The sequence below is a fragment of the Doryrhamphus excisus genome, linkage group LG5 (assembly GCF_037039965.1).
Source record: "Doryrhamphus excisus strain RoL-2023G ecotype Guam linkage group LG5, RoL_Dexc_Guam_v1.1, whole genome shotgun sequence".
NCBI classification, from domain to species: Eukaryota; Metazoa; Chordata; class Actinopteri; order Syngnathiformes; family Syngnathidae; genus Doryrhamphus; species Doryrhamphus excisus.
Window position 1 is genome coordinate 4,233,369 of NC_136361.1, and position 21,853 is coordinate 4,255,221.

Consider the following 21,853-nt stretch of genomic DNA (forward strand, 5'->3'; position numbering starts at 1 on the left):
CGAAAATAAATTTCTGGGGATCACAATAAATGAAAATATGAGCTGGAAACCTCTACCATATCTTACTTACTGTGTAGAAATATGGGCTAATAACTATAAAAGCAATCTTCACTACTGCAAAAAAAGGTCAGTAAGGATAATTCATAATGCCGCCTATACAGAGTACATACTAACTCCTTATTTCTAAAATGACAAATACTTCAACTTGCTGATATAGTTCATCTTCAAACAGCTAATGCATAAGGCTAAAAATAAGCAATTAGCTAAAAATGTCATCCGATACTTCTCTACAAGAAAGGAGAAATATGATCTCAGGGAAGAACTACATTTGAAACACTTATATTTTAAAAATAAAATTAATAAAATAAAATAAAACTAAAATAATAAAATGTAAAAAAAATAAAACTTACATTTGTTCACTTCCTGCTTTCCTAATATAATTGAACAGTTACTGTGGTACCCATTAAGTCATTGTATGGTCATATCACCTCATACTTTGGTACGTGATTTTAAAAAAAACAAAAAAAAACTTAAACTGTATTATGGAAAGCAGGAAGTGAACAAATGTAACAGATGGAGGAGTAGGATTTAATAAGCTTTGCTTCTTCCTACTCCTTTTGGACATGTGGAACTGTGAACTGATTATGTGATGCATTCAATTGTAATCTGATAAAACCATTACCAATCTAGTGCTTAACAAGCATCTCGACCTCCATCTTGACTGGCTCTATATGTGTTGCCTCCGCTCCACATACAGGACAAGTGATGCAATTGTTTGCAATACTGTGACTTTTGATACAGTAGTAGCAAAAAACATGTCGACAACCGACTCCGTGAGGCATAGTCGGCCATTCTCCGCACAGGGCGCACTCTTTCAAGACTCCATTTTTATCCTGCGTACTTTCCACGCTGCTTCCGTCCCGTCGGAATACAAAGGAATACACGGTTGCTTTCAGTTTCCTTGCGTTGATAAGCGGCAAAAGGAAAATGAGGAACTCCGCAAATCCGTGCCACAGCAGCTCGCGGTTCATGTACTGGTACGTGACGTCACGTGTTACGTTGGGTTTGCTAAAAACCGCTTGAGCTCCGATGATCCGTTCCGGTAAGATTGGGTGTTGACCTTTTCTGAGGAACACAAGGAAGTTCAGAAGGCTCGCAAGACGCGCAAGACCGGATATCAGAGTGAGGGAAATTCCGAGGGCCTTTTGGGAAAACACTACATGACCTTCAGACGTTCCTGAAGTCAAACCGAGGCACCGTCGAAGGCTGTGGGAGCGCTCCTGAAGCCAACGAGGTCCCACTGTTAGCAATAGCAGAGCCAATCTCTGCCGTCGGTTAAGAGGCCGGTACCGGGCAGATGAAGATGAGGCGTTGTGGTAGCGGAGACTCAGTATCGACTGACCCACTGTGGTGCTTTCAGGGTACAGAGTGAACCTCCATAGGAGAATTTGAAGCAAAGCTTTCAGTTCGGGTTCCAGAGGCGTCAGAAGGCCCGGGCGGAAACTCTGGAAGCACTGCGAGAACTGGGTCCACAGGAGCTGCTCCAGGGCCGAGTCCAGCTCAAGAGAATCCAGTTGGCTGATGCGGAGGACTGGGAGCAGTTGGTCGGAAGCGGTCTCTGAAAGAGATCCTCCTACCTGGTTGATCTTGTGTTCCATACCTAAGAAACAACACATTTCGAGATTCCCTCTTGAGTTGAGCTTTGGATACACCGAATGTCGAAGTGATTAATCAAAGTTGAGTGATTAATCATTCATTCATTCATTTTCTACCGCTTTTTTCCTCACAAGGGTCGCGGGGGGTGCTGGATCCTATCCCAGCTGTCTTTGGGCGAGAGGCGGGGTACACCCTGGACTGGTCGCCAGCCAATCACAGGGCACATATAGACAACAACCTCATTAAAACATGAAAACCTATAAATGTTTGGGTGGTTTTAGTTAACTCATGTATTGAAATGTATTATTATTATTAACTGTCTAACAGACGGCCTCAGGTTTTCCTGCAAAACTTTTGAATTCATTTTTCGATTAATGATTGCAAGTTGTCCAGCCAATCACAGGGCACACAACCTCATAACCTCATTAAAACATGAAAACCTATAAATGTTTGGGTGGTTTTAGTTAACTCATGTTTTAACTGTGTATAAACAAATGAATGTTGTATTTTAATGTATCTTTTACTCTGTTTACTTGTTTTTATTTAACTCAATTTTTCTGTAAAGTGTGAGTATTTTGAAAAGTTAGCGCGCAGACCTCACAGCTAGGAGACCAGGGTTCAATTCCACCCTCGGGCATCTCTGTGTGGAGTTTGCATGTTCTCCCCGTGCATGCGTGGGTTTTCTCCGGGTACTCCGGTTTCCTCCCACATTCCAAAAACACGCTAGGTTAATTAGCGACTCCAAATTGTCCATAGGTATGAATGTGAGTGTGAATGGTTGTTTGTCTATATGTGCCCTGTGATTGGCTGGCGACCAGTCCAGGGTGTACCCCGCCTCTCGCCCGAAGACACCTGGGATAGGCTCCAGCACCCCAGCGACCCTCGTGAGGAAAAAGCGGTAGAAAATAAATGAATGGACAATTTGGAGTGGCCAATTAACCTAGCATGTTTTTTTTGGAATGTGGGAGGAAACCGGAGTACCCGGAGAAAACTCCACACAGAGATGGCCGAGGGTGGAATTGAACCCTGGTCTATTCACTGTCAGGTCTCCGCGCTAACCACTAGACCGCCGTGCCGCCCAGTTGTTGACTAATTAACTGGAAAAAAACTTTTCCATGGACTTGATTACCCGCAGAAACGTAGCAGATCTCTTTAAGGGGAAAGTACACCCCAAAGGAATCGGGTGCCCTTGAGGTGAAGGCCATCTTGTTTAGGGGGTTATTTACTCTTCATACACATGGACGGAAATCACTTTTCATATGTAAAAGCCGTCCTAATGCAACCTTTGAGCCACGCAATGCAAAAAAAAAAAGCGGAAAAGGGAGGGATCTTAGTCTCCCTCCAGTGTATAAACACACACAATCCAAGAAACACACACGGCGAAGCCCGGGGGCTCCTGGTGCCTGCACCCTCTGGAGATAGGGGTGTGTGTACAAATCACATCACGAGGGATTAGGCTAACGGCACAGTCTATGGTACATCTGCCAAATGTGGAACAATCTCCCTTTCCCTGGAGTCGACTCCATTTGGGATCGAGCCATTGTGACGTCTTGGGCTATATTTTGCGCTTTCGTTTTTTTATCTGGCCTTTTCCTCAAGTCAAAACGCTTAGGAAGTGGGCGAAGAACCTCACACAAGGAGAGACAGAGCAATAGGGCGAGAGAGTGAGAGGCCCTTTTTTTTGACAGTGGCTTTTGTGTCTCGCTGAACAGGATTTGTCATGAGGCTTTAAAACAGATTTCAGCCGGGTAAATATGGCAGTTTTGGCAGAAAGGGAGATGATGGTCATTTTAGACGGCTCAAGAAGAGGTGGAAAAAAAAAAAAAAACAGATCTAATGTAATAAGCGGGAATGGTGTGGTCCTGTCTGTGTATTCATGATGTTTCAATAGATGCCGGAGCCGCCGTATAGCTAAGTCAGAATTAGCAAATCAATGGGGAGGGGGGGTGCAAGAGTGATTTGCGCTGAGGTAAGCAGGTGTGACAAATTTATTGAGTTGAATTTGAAAGACTGCCATGTTTAGAACCTCGCCTGTGACGAAAAAGGAGTTTGGATTTAAAAAAAAAAAAAAAAAACGTCTTAAATGTGCATCCTTACCAATAAACAGACTCCATTTGTTTAGTTTAATCGGAAAGTTTTGCCTTGATGTGTGCGGGGAAAAAATGTGCAGATTATACAACGTGTGTGGAAGTGTGTGGAGGACTATTTACAGTGGTATGAAAAAGTATCTATTTCTCATCACACAGATGAAAAAACAATGTCTGCTTTAACTAAAACCACCCAAACATTTGTAGGTTTTCATGTTTTATTGAGGTTGTTTGTCTATATGTGCCCTGTGATTGGCTGGACAACTTGCAATCATTAATCGAAAAATGAATTCAAAAGTTTATCAGGATGTTTTGCAGGAAAACCTGAGGCCGTCTGTTAGACAATTAATATTAATAATAATAATAATAATAATACATTTTATTTGTATAGCGCTTTTTAAAATACTCACTTTCCAGAAAAATGGAGTTGAATAAAAACAAGTAAACAGAGTAAAAGATACGTTAAAATACAACATTCATTCATTTATACACAGTTAAAACCTGAGTTAACTAAAACCACCCAAACATTTATAGGTTTTCATGTTTTAATGAGGTTATGTATGTGTGCCCTGTGATTGGCTGGACAACTTGCAATCATTAATCGAAAAATGAATTCAAAAGTTTATCAGGATGTTTTGCAGGAAAACCTGAGGCCGTCTGTTAGCCAATTAATAATAATAATAATAATAATAATAATAATAATAATAATAATAATACATTTTATTTGTATAGCGCTTTTCAAAATACTCACTTTACAGAAAAATGGAGTTGAATAAAAACAAGTAAACAGAGTAAAAGATACGTTAAAATACAACATTCATTCGTTTATACACAGTTAAAACACGAGTTAACTAAAACCACCCAAACATTTATAGGATTTCATGTTTTAATGAGGTTGTTTGTCTATATGTGCCCTGTGATTGGCTGGCGACCAGTCCATGGTTTGGGGCTGTTTCGCTGCCTTTGGGCCTGGACAACTTGCAATCATTAATCGAAAAATGAATTCAAACGGAGGCCGTCTGTTAGTTAATAATAATAATAATAATAATAATAATACATTTTATTTGTATAGCGCTTTTCAAAATACTCTTTACAGAAAAATGGAGTTGAATAAAAACAACAGAGTAAAATATATACAACATTCATTCGTTTATACACAGTTAAAACACGAGTTAACTAAAACCACCCAAACATTTATAGGTTTTCATGTTTTAATGAGGTTGTTTGTCTATATGTGCCCTGTGATTGGCTGGCGACCAGTCCATGGTTTGGGGCCGTTTCGCTGCCTTTGGGCCTGGACAACTTGCAATCATTAATCGAAAAATGAATTCAAAATGTAGGCTGTCTGTTAGACAGTTAATAATAATACATTTTATTTGTATAGCGCTTTTCAAAATACTCTTTACAGAAAAATTGAGTTGAATAAAAACAAGTAAACAGAGTAAAAGATTAAAATTAAAATACAACATTCATTCGTTTATACACAGTTAAAACATGAGTTAACTAAAACCACCCAAACATTTATAGGCTTTTTAGGCATTTATTGGCTGGCGACCAGTCCATGGTTTCGGGCTGTTTCACTGCCTTTGGGCTTGGACAACTTGCAATCATTAATCAAAAAATTGTCGCCAGCCAATCACAGGGCACATATAGACAAACAACATTAAAATATGAAAACCTATAAATGTTTGGGCGGTTTTAGTTAAAGCAGACACTGTTTTTTTTCATCTGTGTCATTTTGACAAAGATCAGATCACATTTGATGGTGATTTTATGCAGAAATGTGAGAAATTCCAGAACGTGTATTTTGTTCTTCTGAAACTCTTCTGAAGTTGATTTACTTCTGTGTTTTGGATCATTGTCTTGTTGCAGCATCCATCCTCTTTTTAGCTTCAACTGTAACAAACGGCCTCAGGTTTTCCTGCAAAAAACTTTTGAATTCATTTTTCGATTAATGGTTGCTAATTGTCCAGGACCAAAGGCAGCGAAACAGCCCCAAACCATGGACTGGTCGCCAGCCAATCACCGGGCACATATAGACAAACAACCTCTTTAAAATATGAAAACCTATAAATGTTTGGGCGGTTTTAGTTAAAGCAGACACTGTTTTTTCATCTGTGTCATACTTTTTCATACCACTGTATGCCTCGATCTATGCATGCTAAATTCATACACACACACACACACACACACTCTTGGGAGGTCCGATATTCCTTTCAAAGCCGTTCTATCGAGCAGTTTACAAGTTATGAATGAATATGTTTTATTTGGGGGAAACACTGTATTGACAGCTACCTATCAATAGTAATGCGACTATTGTCAAGGGTCTGTCAATATTAATGTAATTATGATGTAGGGGGGGGATCAGAGGGATGGCGCGGAGTCAGGCGGGGGGGGGGGGGTCGAGTTACATCTCCGGCCCACTGCCGTATCAATAGCCGGGATTGCTATTGACAGTTTCCTTTCAGACTTGCAGCACTTGGCGGATATATAACGAGCCGACACTTCAGTCAATGCCGGGCTGCCTATAAAAATTAAGTATTTGAATTTACAGGGCTTATACTGTGGACGGTTGGAAATCCATGCTTGGGGTGTAATAGTCACAAGTCGGGGCAGCGTGTCCGGGGGTTTTCAATGTGCGGTATGCGGAGTGAAGAGTCTCTCGTACGGAACCCACGCATCAATGCAATGTGTTGACTTTCTTAAAAGCTATTATTTATAAAGTCGCACGGCTGGGTAGAAAAGTTCAGGGATGACAAACAGGAGTGTGAAAAACAACCTTTAGTCCCCCCTCCCTATTCAGTAATTTGGTACTGTCCTTCCTTGAACATGCAGAAAAGATGAATGCAACGTCTCAAGGCTGACGGACATCATCCAATCTAGCAGGCAAGCTAATTGGGGCTATGACCGGAGTGAGGCAACAAAAGCCCCCCCCCAACCAGTTCTCTAAAAACTGAAATATGGCGAGACAAAACGGACAGATTATAAAAACCGATATGTCAGACAAGGGGGGGTGCTACTGTTTACGGATACAGTGAATGAGGGAAAAACTGGGGGCAAAGATAGCTAAGGGAAAAAATAAAAAAACTGAAGGAAAGGGGGTTGGGGGGGGTGGAGATAAGCGCAAATGTCCGTAGAGTCCGACCTTGAGACTGACGGTCACAATAAAAGGAGGAGGGCACATTCCTGAAGCATATCTGCCATAGCGAGGTGCAAGGCATCGAGGGAATAGCCCCCCCGTAGACAGAGCAAGGCTGCGCTTTCTTCTTGACCTTGGCTTTGGTGTCTCGGGAGGGGCTGAGGGTGTTAAGAGAAGGAAGCTAACAAAAAAAAAAAAAAAACGGGGGATGCCGGGAAGGTGATTGCGTGCTTTATAGTGCACAAATGCAAGAAAGCGACATCATTGCATCCAATCAGGACACCATGTGACCAAAATATGGATTTATGCCCCCCCCTTTTCTACTGGTACCTATTTGCCTATAGGTGTACTTTGGAAAATCAGGTACTACTAAATACTACCAATTACTTGTCAAGAATGTAAAGATGTAAGAACGCCTGAGCTGCTTCGATTAATCCATGAATCAGTGATTAATCAATTATCCGCAGATGTTTTTTTTATTTTTCTGAGGCGCATTTATTATTATTTTTTTTAAATCAAATTCAAAAATAACATCAAAACATTATGATGCAATAATAATATTTTAATGGGTATAAAGTTTACTACCGATTTGTGTTTTTAATTGAATAAAACAAACTCAACACTACCCGTTAATCATGTTAAACACATTATAATGGGACCAGTTCAGGTGGGCGGAATCAAAAAAATTAAACGATGGTACCTACTTGCCTATACTTACTATTCATAGGTGTACTTTGGAAAAACAAGTACTACCAAATACTTGTCAAGCACGTAAAGATGTAATGATGCCTGAGCCATGTCAATTAATCCATGAATCAGTGATTAATCAATTATCCGCAGATGTTTTTTTTATTTTTCTGAGGTGCATTTATTATTATTTTTTTAATCAAATTCAAAAACAACATTAAAACATTATGACGCAATAATATTTTAATGGGTATAAAGTTTACTACCGATTTGTGTTTTTTTTTATATTTTATTTGCCTGAGGCGCATTTAGTATTTTTTTTTTATCAAATTAGGAAATAACATCAAAACATTATGAGACAAAAATAATATTTTAATGGGCATAAAGTTAAGAGAATTAGTTTACTAACAACAAACTCAACACTACCTGTTAACTATGTTAAACACATTATAATGGGACCAATTCAGGTGGGCGGAATCAAAAAAATGAAACAATGCTACCTACTCGCCTATACTTACTATTCATAGGTGTACTTTGGAAAATCAGGTACTACCAATTACTTGTCAAGCACGTAAAGATGTAAGGACGTCAATTAATCCATGAATCAGTGATTAATCAATTATTCGCAGATGTTTTTTTTATTTGCTTGAGTCGCATTTATTTATTTTTTTAATCAAATACAAAAATAACATCAAAACATTATGACACAATAATATTTTTAATGGGCATAAAGTTCAAATAGAACTAGTTTACTATCGATTTGTGTTTTTTTTCATATTTTATTTGGCGCATTTAGTATTTTTTTTTATCAAATTAGGAAATAACATCAAAACATTATGAGACAAAAATAATATTTTAATGGGCATAAAGTTAAAAGAGAATTAGTTTACTACCGATATGTGTTTTTAATTGAATCAAACTAATTAGAATCACTCAAAACTACCTGTTAACCATGTTAAACACATTATAATGGGACCAGTTCAGGTGGGGGGAATAAAAAAAAATTAATTGACCTTGATGATCGCCCAATCCGATACGAAGGTGTCACTATTTTTAAGTAAAAAAAAAACAACCAACCAAACGTGACGCAAAGTTAAGTTAGCATAAACGATTTTCCAACTTTTTCCTTTGCAAATTCATTTGTGTGAAAAACCGTAGTGAGTCAAACCTACTTTCCCGAGCGCTCTGTCCCGTCGCTGCTGTTTGCGTTATTGCCCTTCAACGGCCGAGGCGGCGCGTGGCCGTGTTAGCCAAGAAGCGCTAATGTCCTCACTGTGAAAACGAATAAGAACGTCAGTTTCAGAACTTTCAAAAAAAAAAAAAAAGAGTGATGTCAGAATGTTAAGATTACCCAGGCGGTAAGCAGACTAATTGTTATGAGTCTGTTTCATGAAAAATGAATGTGTGCAAATGCACATAGGGGTCTTCAAACTGTGTGTGTGTGTCAGTCACTAATGCTCTATCAAGACTCTCTCTCTCTTTCTCTAATCACCCCGACTCCTCCGAGTCGAAGGGTACGGCCAACGTTAATGCCGGCACACCAAGAGAATATACATTAGTTACAACAGCACACACACAAAAAAAATGTCCTTTACTTAATCTGGTATGCTGGGAAGGTAAATTATTGAAGAGAATTAATTGATTTCATGAGTAGAAAGGTTGAGTATGCTAAGGGGCATAAATGTAATAAGTACATGGCTTTGCGAAAAAAAAAAAAAAAAAACGACTAAAATGTCATGAAACATTTAGAGGGCAAAAAGGCACAAATGAATGTGGAAGACAAAGTGAAGCTGAGAATGAAGGAATGCATGAACGTTGGGGAAGATAACATCAAGACTTTATACAATATGAAAGTGCAAATATGGTGCATTCAAAATTAGAGATAATTAATAATAGTTCATATAGGTATTGTTTCAGAGTTTTGCAGCTGGATTGTAAATATGTCCAATTTATAAATTTCCCTGATTATAGTCGTGCAGAGTTTCATACTTTGCACTTTCTAAAACGGATGTTTGTGCCAGATAGAAATGTGCAGCTTTGCGCTCTTCCCTTTAATATTTACTCCACCCATTAAAAGCCTCAGTAAGTGTTGACTATCGGCTTAAAAATATTCATATTTGTGCCTTTGTTGATATCCGCGTCGGTTTGCTAAATGCTAGCCCTTATGTAGTCCCGCTACTGGCACAAAGAGGCTTAATAGCCAAGAAGTCTTTTTTAAATATAATACATATTTTTTAAAATAATATATTTATGTATAATAATAAAATATTTTTTAAAAATAATTTTTTAGATTTAAATTTTTTGACCTGGTAATTATAATTCTCTTAATATTTGGACTTTATTTTCAAAAGAAAAAAAATGCAACCTCATTGTAGCATTTTTATATGAATATTTTAAAGTTTTATTGTTAAATTATATGGTTGTTTATCATATTTGTGCCTTTGTTCATATCCGCGTTGGTTTGCTAACTGCTAAGAGGCTTAATAGCCGAGTAGTTGATCACTGTCTTTTTTTATATATATATATTTAAACTTTAATTTTTTTTGACAAGGAATTATAATTTTATTAATATTTGGACTTTATTTTCAAAAGAAAAAAAAATGCAACCTCATTGTAGCATTTTTATATGAATATTTTAAAGTTTTATTGTTAAATTATATGGTTGTTTATCATATTTGTGCCTTTGTTCATATCCGCTTTGGTTTGCTAACTGCTAAGAGGCTTAATAGCCGAGTAGTTGATCACTGTCTTTTTATATATATATATATATATTTAAACTTTAATTTTTTTTGACCAGGTAATTATAATTTTCTTAATATTTGGACTTTATTTTCAAAAGAAAAAAAATTGCAACCTCATTGTAGCATTTTTATATGAATATTTTAAAGTTTTATTAAATTGTATGGTTGTTTATCATATTTGTGCCTTTGTTCATATCTGTGTTGGTTTGCTAACTGCTAGCCCTCATGTAGTTGCTCATTGTCTTTTTTTTTTTTGAATATTTAAACTTTATAAATTTTTTTGACCTGGTAATAATGATTTTCTTAATATTTGGACTTTATTTTCAAAAGAAAAAAAATTGCAACCTCACTGTAGCATTTTTATATGAATTTTTAAATGAAAGTTTTATTGTTAAATTGTATGGTTGTTTATCATATTTGTGCCTTTGTTCATATCACAATAATATAAGCAATAATTTTATATAATAATTATAATTTCTAGTTATGTATGCTGTAGTTTTGCTGTACTATTTACATTAAGTGTGAATATAAATAGGTTCGCTCTTTATGTAACCATTGGCTTGTTTATATGACTGGACCTCCTACACAATGTGTTTACGTAATAATATAGGCGCACATACAGTATATTCAATCACATGCCCTGCTTTTTTCCCCGGCTACGCACACACATTAAAACACAAATTTGATAACCACCGAGGAGGTTATCTGAGTCAAAGCCACAAAGGAGGAGAAGAGGAAAAAAAACAGACAGATAAGCGTGGAGAGGAGTGATGATTGTGATGAAAAAGATGAAGTGAATGGTCTATGGAAATCAATAGGATCAACTTAGCCTTGAATCTCAATGTGGGAGACTTTGATCCGTGGTATTGATTGTTAAGTAGTAGAATATCAGAGGCTTGGAGCGTTGCATGTTCTTGAAATAATACAGTCAGAGAAGTAGTTACTAAATACTGCGCGTCTTGACTTGAATTGCACTCAATGCATATGTTTTTGTTGCAGCTGTCAGCAGTAAAACGCAATCGTGACAACAGGTCAATATGTGGCATCAAAACAAGCATTTACGTACAAATGCTGGAACAGATTTTCATGTAAACAGAATACAAAACGACTTTTGTTAAGAGACAGAGTGACATAGTTACCCATTTTGTCGTGAGGGACCGGACAGGTTGTAAACAAAGTCTACTTCCGCGTTTATAAAGTGAAAACCCGCCTCTTTAAGAAAGTAACCAATGGCGTGATAAAACGTCACAATAACGCGTCGCTCTTGCGAAATTCAACTAATCAGATCACAGAACGTCATCACAGGGGGGCAAACTCTTTGGAAAAGCGTGTCCTTCAAAATAAAATTTATGTTTCTGTTGTGGTAACCGCACATAGAGACTGAATTGTTGACGAAAAACAATGCACCAAACGGACAAAACCAGCTATTGTCTCTCCTTAGTGATGTGTCGTCGTTTTTTAAACTGCCGTCCGATAACCAGCTTAACGGAAGTGCCCAGGCACTTAATGAACCAATGAGCGTCAAAACAGCTTTAAGGACGCAAAACTTTGAGGAGGAGAGTGATGCTTTAAATCTGCTGCAAGATGTCCAACAGAGCTCGGAAACACTGGGAAAGTTAATGAAACAGCTTTTAAAAGAGTTTAAAGGACTGTATGAGCAAAGATTGAGATGCCTGGATGAGGAGGAGGATACTGCTGTCAGACCAGAAGTGATGCTGCAGGTGAGTTGAAAATATTACCAATGAAAATGAAAAATTGTAACAATAATGTAAAAGAATTGTAACAATAATGCACACACAATGAAAAAATTAAATAAAAACAAACAAAAAAAATAATCTGCCCATACAAATGGCCATCATATAGAGGTGACCTCTATTTTGACAGACAAATGACAAGAGGAAGTACATGGGCCGCTTTCATAAAGCGGCAGTACTTGTAACAGGTGGCAAATTGCATTATGTTTCCATCTGAGCGGCACAGATCAGGAACACTGACCCAAACTCATATTTAGAATAAAAAAAACGAGGTTTCTAATCATCGGGATTGTCATGTGACATCATTTAACTCCAGAATGTAGTCTGTGTGAGCTGGGCTGTGCATCAAAGCAGGTGTAACAAGGTTTCAAAGATGGCTTTTGGTCAGACGGGCGCATTCGAGGACGTCCTTAACAAGGTTACATGTTTTGAACCCAGCAGCTCCCTTTGTCCTACAGGTTGATGTGAACGCTTTATCATAAAGCTTGTCCGCTGAAAATGAAGCAGCGTTTAACCAGTTGCACGTTTGTGTTGTTTACTTGCATTCTAACCGACGAAAAAAAACCCAGTTTAAGAGGTTCTTCTCGCGGACACGTTTTCATTTGTAATACGTATATATGATTAACCTAAATAAAACTAAAATCATGCATCATCTACCATATCTTACTTATTATGTGGAAATATGGGGTAATAACTACAAAAGAAATCTTCACTTGCTAAATGTACTGCAAAAAAAGGCCAGTCAGGATAATTCATAATGCCGCCTACAGAGAACATACTAACTCCTTATTTCTAAAATCACAAATACTTCAACTTGCTGATATAGTTCATCTTCAAACAGCTAAAATAATGCATAAGGCTAAAAATAACCACTATATTGACAGTTACTATGGTACCCATTATGTCATTGTATGGTCATAAAACCTTGTACTTCGGTACGTGACTAAAATAAAAAATAAAAAAAACAAAAAAAAAACAACTATATTAGGAAAGCAGGAAGTGAACAAATGTAACAGTTACTGATTGTAAAAGTACCACATGGAGGGGTAGGGGTAGGTACAATGCATCTGCGGGGTGAAAATGGCCCCTCGAACCTGCACATATGTATAATAATATTATACATATTAATATTATGGAGTCTGTTAATTCCTTCATCACACACGTTGTCAGCCTCCCTGTCTTTTGCCGTTTTGTTGTCACTCTCGGAGGCTTGAGACAAATTAGCCATTTAGTGTGAGCTATCCTCTTTAGTAGTCCGCTTCGTGGACAGTTGGCAGTCTAAGCAATCCGGTAAATAAGATATGCCTTGATTATTCCCATAAAAGGGAAATTCCAAATTCCAAAAAGCACACACAAGCATAGAAAGTGCAAATAATAATACTGCATGTTATTGTCCAGTTTACCACACAGTTATTGTATTGATATTTAGAGCAGTTAATATTATGGAGTCTTTTAATTCCTTCATCACACACGTTGTCAGCCTCCCTGTCTTTTGCTGTTTTATTGTCACTTGGAGGCTTGAGACAAATTGAGAATTTGTCTCTCTTTAGTAGTCCGGTTAGTGGACAGTTAGCGGTCCAAGCAATCCGATATATAAGTTATTCCTTCATCACACACTTTGTCAGTCTCCCTGTCCCTCGGAGACTTGAGACAAATTAGCCATTTAGTGTGAGCTATCCTCTTTAGTAGTCCGGTTAGTGGACGGTTGGCGGTCTAAGCAATCCGGTAAATAAGATATTTCTTCATCACACACCTTGTCAGTCTCCCTGTCCCTCGGAGGCTTGAGACAAATTAGCCATTTTGTGTGAGCTATCATCTTTAGTAGTCCGGTTAGCAATCCGGTATTCAGATTATGGAAGTGAGGTGTTCAAAAAGAGGCACACCGCACAACGCCACTACACCACTACACCACTGCAAACCACAACCATTGTATTAAATGCATTTGCAATACATCTCTATTGTGCAACATTATCTGGCACCCATGTCCTTCAAGTTGTTTATATTGTGTATAGGCTTTTGTTTTGGCTCCTGGCAAACATTTGAAACATTCATGCCAATTCAACACGCCCCACATGTTGGCAATGTGTAAAAGTAGGGCAGTCATTATGTCACGAATACAGCAAAGTCCTTCTAACAACAAGCCTGTGGTTATAGCAATGCATTATTTAACATTACAGAGAAGGAGTTTCAATTCCGGATCTTTCTTGATGTGTTTTTCACCTTCCCTTAGCCGCCACGGTGTGTCTGTGCGATTTGATTATCATGCTCCGCCACCCCAAGTACCGTCCAGTTTAAAAAAAAACACCAAAACATATTCTTAATCACAATGGACCAACATGCAGCTCAATAAAAGAGACATTTCCTCATCCCGCCATCCAATATGTCAAGGGAACTTTTATTATTCCCCTTGTGAGGTGATCATTAGGGGATATTGTTTGTCTGCTCAATCAGAGAAAATTACTGTCATAACATCAATTTCTTGCCTTCATTTTGAAACAACAAAAGGATCTCAAGGGGATTGTGAGGTCTAGGTGGTTCTTTTATCATGCTTGCCTCGGCTTTAATTTAGTATTGCTGTTTTTTCTTCCCCATTTAATATTGTTTTTGTCTTTGGCTTGAGTAACTAATCAATATGCATAAGGTTTTATTTAACGAACCGACTCGTTTTGGTTGTGTTGCAGAGGAAAGTGGATTGTCTCAGGTCCTACCTTGATGACCTTGCAGACCAGAACCAGGTGTTAATTCAGACGGTGGAAGACTTGCAGAATGAAGGCGACCATGCCGGTTCCTTTTTGGGCTTGAAGCAGTGCTCCCGAAACTTGATTTCTGATGTAAGTCCTGAAAGATATGTAGTAGTAGTAGTAGTAGTAGTTAGAGACAATAGATTGATACTTACAAAGCATGTATTATCTGGATTTTTGGATCGTGTACTTCTATTAAAATACTGGTATCTGCAACCGGGATCAATAATAAAAAAGCAGAGACTTGTTTTGCAACTGTGTTAGTGAGCAAAGATCTACAGAATCAACTGGTGATGACATCATAAACGAGCGACAATGACCTCCGGTTCCCTTTTTCGTTTACTTTTAATGTTGCAGTACAACATTTTTTGAAGTGCATCATTTCCAAGTTTTTGCAAGCCACAAAAAACACCCAAAAAAAACGATGTGGTGGGCCAAATGTGGCCCACAGACCTTGAGTTTGGACACCTATTAGGTAAACTGAATAGCTCTCGAATTGGGTTGTACGCTAACTGAGGTTCCACTGGATATTCAGCAATTAATTCCATTTCAGAATAGTCGAACTGTGTCTTAAACACATTATAACGGGACTAGTTCAGGTGTGGAATCTATAAAAATACCCAAGGCCAAATTAAATAAGAGGACGCCACCGAGAAATTATCAACACTTTGTGTTGAGCTTAACGTTTACTTTTAATGTTGCAGTGCAAAATTTTTTGACGTGCATCATTTGTGTGTGGCGGGCCAAATTTGGCCCACAGACCTTGAGTTTGGACACCTATTATGTAAACCGAAAAGCTCTCGAATTGGGTTGTACACTAACTGAGGTTCCACTGGATATTCAGCAATTAATTCCATTTCAGAATAGTCGAATCGTGTCTTAAACACATTATAACGGGACTAGTTCAGGTGTGGAATCTATTAAAATACCCAATGCCCAATTAACGAAATGAGAAGATGACTCCACCGAGCAATCAACACTTTGTGTTGAGCTTAACGTTTACTTTTAACATTGCAGTACAAAATTTTTTGACGTGCATCATTTGTGTGTGGCGGGCCAAATTTGGCCCACAGACCTTGAGTTTGGACACCTATTAGGTAAACCGAAAAGCACTCGAATTGGGTTGTACACTAACTGAGGATCCACTGGATATTCAGCAATTAATTCCATTTCAGAATAGTCGAATTGTGTCTTAAACACATTATAACGGGACTAGTTCAGGTGTGGAATCTATAAAAATACCCAATGCCCAATTAACTAAATGAGAAGAGGACGCCACCGAGCAATCATCAACACTTTGTTTTGAGCTTAACGTTTACTTTTAACGTTGCAGTGCAAAATTTTTTGACGTGCATCATTTGTGTGTGGCGGGCCAAATTTGGCCCACAGACCTTGAGTTTGGACACCTATTAGGTAAACTGAATAGCTCTCGAATTGGGTTGTAAAGCTAACGGAGGTTCCACTGGATATTCAGCAATTCAAGCAAAGATAATTCTATTTCAGACTTGAATTGTGTCTTAAACACATTATAACGGGACTAGTTCAGGTGTGGAATCTATAAAAATACCCAATGCCCAATTAACTAAACGAGAAGAGGACGTCATCATCACTTTGTTTTGAGCTTAATGTTTACTTTAATTCCCGTAATAGCGAATCTACCCATAGGCGCTAGTCTCAGGCGGGACAGTAGTTATAGCCTACTATAGAGTACATGAAAGTACTCATCTGCTATTGTAGCAGAGGAGGTCAGAAGGACAATGTTGCGTCCTCTCCATGCTGTTGTCAAAAGGTCAGCATAATACAATAACCTGCATTTCTTTACATTGAAAAAAGCTTTATATTTCCTGAATAGGCTGCATAATAAACACGATGTTGCAGAATGCATCGCCACTTAAAGTGACAATGACCAAAACCTTAGTTTTGCTGCAGGAAAAAAAATACTGATATTGATTGTGGATTCAGCATGAATTATAATCGTATGTATTGTGTCGACTTGTTTTTAAATCTCAATTTTCACTATAATAATAATAATAATAATAATGCTCTGGTAGTCTATTTATGCTACTTTGTATGTTTTCAGTCTCGATTGGTAAACAAATACAAAACAAATGGAGTCACTCACTCAGCAGTCTATTATGGCAGTCGAGGGACAACAGTGTGTTTCTCTGCTCTGATGTCCATAATGTGAAATCCAATCAAATGAAGAGCATTTAGAACTACTTATGGACCTTTCCACCATGTAAACAATGCAATGGGTTCTGTAATAGGAGCTCGGTCAGCGTCTGATTGAATCGTAGTGTTTGGTATCGTCGACGTAGTTGAAGTGTAATTGACACAAAACTGAGGTTTTTTTTTGTGTGTGGTGGTGAATTCATGACATTTAAAGTCTTTGTGTGTCTGCTGCGCACTGCTGTGATTGGGATTGCGGATGTATGCTGTCTTTTTCATTGCACAGAACACACGCTTGCATTAGGAGACCGCTTTGAAAGTTGACCTTTAGTTGCTTGGCTATGTGAAAGGTTATAGGTTCGGTAACTTCTCATTTCTTTACATATAATTATAACCCGTGTGAAATCCTGACATGGAGAAAGTCATTGAAGGTTACAAATTACATCTGTACTGCTGTGAAAATGTGTCTCTATAGGAAGAGTCTATTAAGCGCAGGGATGGACTGATTTTATTGTGACACGCGTTATTCAAGATTTTGAAGGCCGTGGAAAAACTCGACCGTAAGGTAAAGTTTGACAACCCCAGATATAAATTATACTACCGTATATATTTGTGTTTGTCTATTGGGACTATGTTTTAATGCCCGCAGTTTGGCCTTTTGCCTTTTAGGCCAGTCTGGAACACAGTGGAAGGCCTGGCAGATTACACCAGATCAGTAAGGATCATCTGAGATCTGCGGATTTCTTTGATCCATTCGGCTCACCATTTTAACACCATTGTCAAAATATTAGTACAGCAGGGTTTCAATCATCCGAGAAACCTTGAGTACAAATACTGAATATAAGACAGTATTTTCCCTTAGACAAAAGTCTGAAAAAGACAGCAGGGTTTCAATCATCCGAGAAAGCTCGAGTACAAATACTGAATATAAGACAGCATTTTTCCTTAGACAAAAGTCTGAAAAAGACAGCAGGGTTTCAAATATCCGAGAAACCTCGAGTACAAATTTTGAATATAAGACAGCATTTTTCCTGAGACAAAAGTCTGAAAAAGACAGCAGGGTTTCAAACATCCGAGTAACCTCGAGTATAAATTTTGAATATAAGACATCATTTTTCCTTAGGCAAAAGTCTGAAAAAAACAGCAGGGTTTCAATCATCCGAGAAACCTCGAGTACAAATACTGAATATAAGACAGCATTTTTCCTTAGACAAAAGTCTGAAAAAGACAGCAGGGTTTCAATCATCCGAGAAACCTCGAGTACAAATTGTGAATATAAGACAGCATTTTTCCTTAGACAAAAGTCTGAAAAAGACAGCGGGGTTTCAAACATCCGAGTAACCTCGAGTACAAATTTTGAATATAAGACAGTATTTTTCCTTAGACAAAAGGCTGAAAACGACAGCAGGGTTTCAATCATCCGAGAAACCTCGAGTACAAATACTGAATATAAGACAGCATTTTTCCTGAGACAAAAGTCTGAAAAAGAAAACGGGGTTTCAATCAAGCGAGTAACCTCGAGTACAAATTTTGAATATAAGACAGCCTTTTTCCTTAGACAAAAGTCTGAAAAAGACAGCAGGGTTTCAATCATCCGAGAAACCTCGAGTACAAATTTTGAATATAAGACAGCATTTTTCCTTAGACAAAAGTCTGAAAAAGACAGCAGGGTTTCAATCATCCGAGAAACCTTGAGTACAAATACTGAATATAAGACAGCATTTTTCCTGAGACAAAAGGCTGAAAAAGACAGCGGGGTTTCAAACATCCGAGTAACCTCGAGTACAAATTTTTAATATAAGACAGCATTTTCCCTTAGACAAAAGTCTGAAAAAGACAGCAGGGTTTCAAACAGCCGAGAAACCTCGAGTACAAATTTTGAATATAAGACAGCATTTTTCCTTAGACAAAAGTCTGAAAAAGACTGATCAACTATATATATATATATATATATATACTATATATATATATATATATACACACATACTCGTACTTCGGTATGTGACAATTTTTTTTACAAAAATATTGAAAAAATATTTTTTTTAAATGTAAAAAATAAAAGTAAAACAAAGTAAAATAAAACTAAAATAATAAAAAATAAAATAAAAAATATACAACTTAAATTATATTAGGAAAGCAGGAAGTGAACAAATGTAACAGTTACTGATTGTAAAAGTACCAGATGGAGGGGTAGGATTTAATAAGCTTTGCTTCTTCCTACTCCTTTTGGACATGTGGAACTGTGAACTGATTATGTGATGCATTCAATTGTAATCTGATGCATGTTCAAATGAAATAAAACCATTACCATTAAAAAAAAATGGTTGCCGAGGCTTGGCCTCACTTTTGTGAAGGCGGACTTGAACGAGGAGAGTATATTTCAAGTAGGTCAACAAACCTCCGAACGGTGAAGCACAATTGTATCACCTCACCCCGGTTATCGCCCTAGTAGAACATTGTGTTCCCAGAATTCAGATCTACTCGTGTTTCGCAGGATCTCCACTGGTAAAAAAAAAAAAAAAATGGTAGCCTTGAGCTATTGAACTACCTTCAACATCCAGTCCACGGGACAGATACTGTCTCTGTATACAAGGTTTGAAAGATTCCTTTTTTGTTAAATTTTCCCAAGCTGGGCCTTAAATCATTCTTTAGTTATACCGCCATCGGCTGACTGAGACTTTCAGGAAATTTCACATGATGCCCACAAACGCCACTCAAAAGGCTCTTTGTATGCTTTTTAGTGTGCAGTAGCTTTCTGCAAACATATCGTTTTTACCGTTTTAACCTAGAAAACCGATAACCCAAACTTCTACCATTATCTCTATTCTTTTTTTTTTTAAAAGAAGACGTCAGAAGTTGCTTCTATTTCCTTTTTGGAAAGAACGTCAATGTGTTCTGGTTGGTATAGTTCTCCGACTCAACAGCAAACACACTTCTTGCTCTTTGTTCCCAAATATTTGAGCCTATCCATACACCGCATTTGTTCAATTTTCACAAGCAAACAAATGAGACTGATTGCATTTTTTTTTTTTTTTTTCGAAAAATGTGACTTCACTGATGAGCAACACCGATCATGCGGCTGAGCGTCCCGTTTCTATGAGAAGGTTCCCCGTGTGTGTGCGCCCATGATAATTTGTCCGTTTATGTTGCAATGGGGGCTAAACAGATAAGCAATCCACAGCTCAATCCTTCATCCTGCTCTGATTATAAATCAGCTGGAACTCTCAGAAGCAATCAGCGGGAGCAATCTGCAGCCTGCACAGACACCTTATCAATCAGAGGGGGGGGGGGACCATCACGCTGTCACACGGGCACATGTGCACAAACACACAAATATAAACCAAAAGATATACAACCCTAACCCATCCCCCATACCTGTGGTGGTGTACAGGTTTGCATTTTTTTTTTTTTTACCATCCAGCATTTTCTTGCTTTCATTGGGACACAAGACTGGCCTGCTGATACATTACATCCTAATTATTGGCTATAAAGGGAAATACTAAAAAAAAAAAAATTACACATACATGGATATTTTGTCATTGTATGTTCATATCACCTCGTGCTTCAGTACGGGACAAAAAATTAAAATAAAAAATAAAAATAAACTATATTAGGAAAGCAGGAAGTGAACAAATGTAACAGTTACGGTATGTGACAAAAATAAAATAAAAAAAAAATGTAAAAAAAACAAAAAAGACCCCCCCCCGCCAAAAAAAACCCTTAAACTATATTAGGAAAGCAGGAAGTGAACAAATGTAACAGTTACGGTATGTGACAAAAATAAAATAAAAAAAAATGTAATTAAATTTAAAAAAATTAAAAAAACAAAAAAAGACGAAGTTTAGTTCTAATAATATGTTTAAGGAGTAAGACAAATAGCTCCTGTCTGTGCAGGCCCATAATGAATCTTGGGTGTATTTACGTAGCCATGGTTACATAAAATGTTACATAGTATAACCAGCACACTCCCAAGGATCAAGATCTTTCCAGTGAAGCAACGAGCTGTGTTTTAGTTCTAATAAGTTTGAGGAGTAAGACAAAAAGCTCCTCTCTGTGCAGGCCCATAATGAATCTTGGGTGTAAACAGTAGCCAGTTTACGTCGCCATGGTTACATAGTATAACCAGCACACTCCCTAGGATCAAGATCTTTCCAGTGAAACAACAAGCTGTGTTTTAGTTCTAATAATAAGTTTGAGGAGTAAGACAAAAAGCTCCTCTCTGTGCAGGCCCATAATGAATCTGGGGTATAAACAGTATCCAGTTCCATAAAATTTTACATAGTATAACCAGCACACTCCCTAGGATCAAGATCTTTCCAGTGAAGTTTTAGTTCTAATAATAAGTTTGAGTAAGACAAAGAGCTCCTTTCTGTGCAGGCCCATAATGAATCTTGGGTGTATTTACATCGCCATGGTTACATAAAATGTTACATAGTATAACCAGCACACTCCCTAGGATCAAGATCTTTCCAGTGAAGTTTTAGTTCTAATAATAAGTTTAAGGAGTAAGACAAATAGCTCCTTTCTGTGCAGGCCCATAATGAATCTTGGGTGTATTTACATCGCCATGGTTACATAAAATGTTACATAAAATGTTACATAGTATAACCAGCACACTCCCTAGGATCAAGATCTTTCCAGTGAAGTTTTAGTTCTAATAATAAGTTTGAGTAAGACAAAGAGCTCCTTTCTGTGCAGGCCCATAATGAATCTTGGGTGTATTTACGTCGCCATGGTTACATAAAATGTTACATAGTATAACCAGCACACTCCCAAGGATCAAGATCTTTCCAGTGAAGCAACAAGCTGTGTTTTAGTTCTAATAATAAGTTTGAGGAGTAAGACAAAGAGAGCTCCTCTCTGTGCAGGCCCATAACGA

At 37.7% G+C, this 21,853-nt stretch overlaps 1 protein-coding gene across 1 annotated transcript; it reads right to left on the minus strand.

Annotated features, from left to right (window-relative positions):
• Positions 1-533: 533 nt before the first annotated feature.
• Positions 534-9,431, minus strand: pex2 (peroxisomal biogenesis factor 2). Its single transcript, XM_058059545.2, has 2 exons — positions 8,742-9,431; positions 534-1,660 (listed from the first exon to the last, which is right to left on the minus strand). The coding sequence occupies exon 2, from the start codon at positions 1,656-1,658 to the stop codon at positions 687-689; it is 972 nt and encodes a 323-aa protein (XP_057915528.2). The 5' UTR covers positions 1,659-1,660; positions 8,742-9,431; the 3' UTR covers positions 534-686.
• Between the last annotated feature and the right edge of the window lie 12,422 nt (positions 9,432-21,853).

What these genes read in the sequence shown, in the direction of transcription:
- pex2 (XM_058059545.2), bottom strand. Translation starts at nt 1,658, where the DNA reads ATGGAACACAAGATCAACCAGGTAGGAGGATCTCTTTCAGAGACCGCT.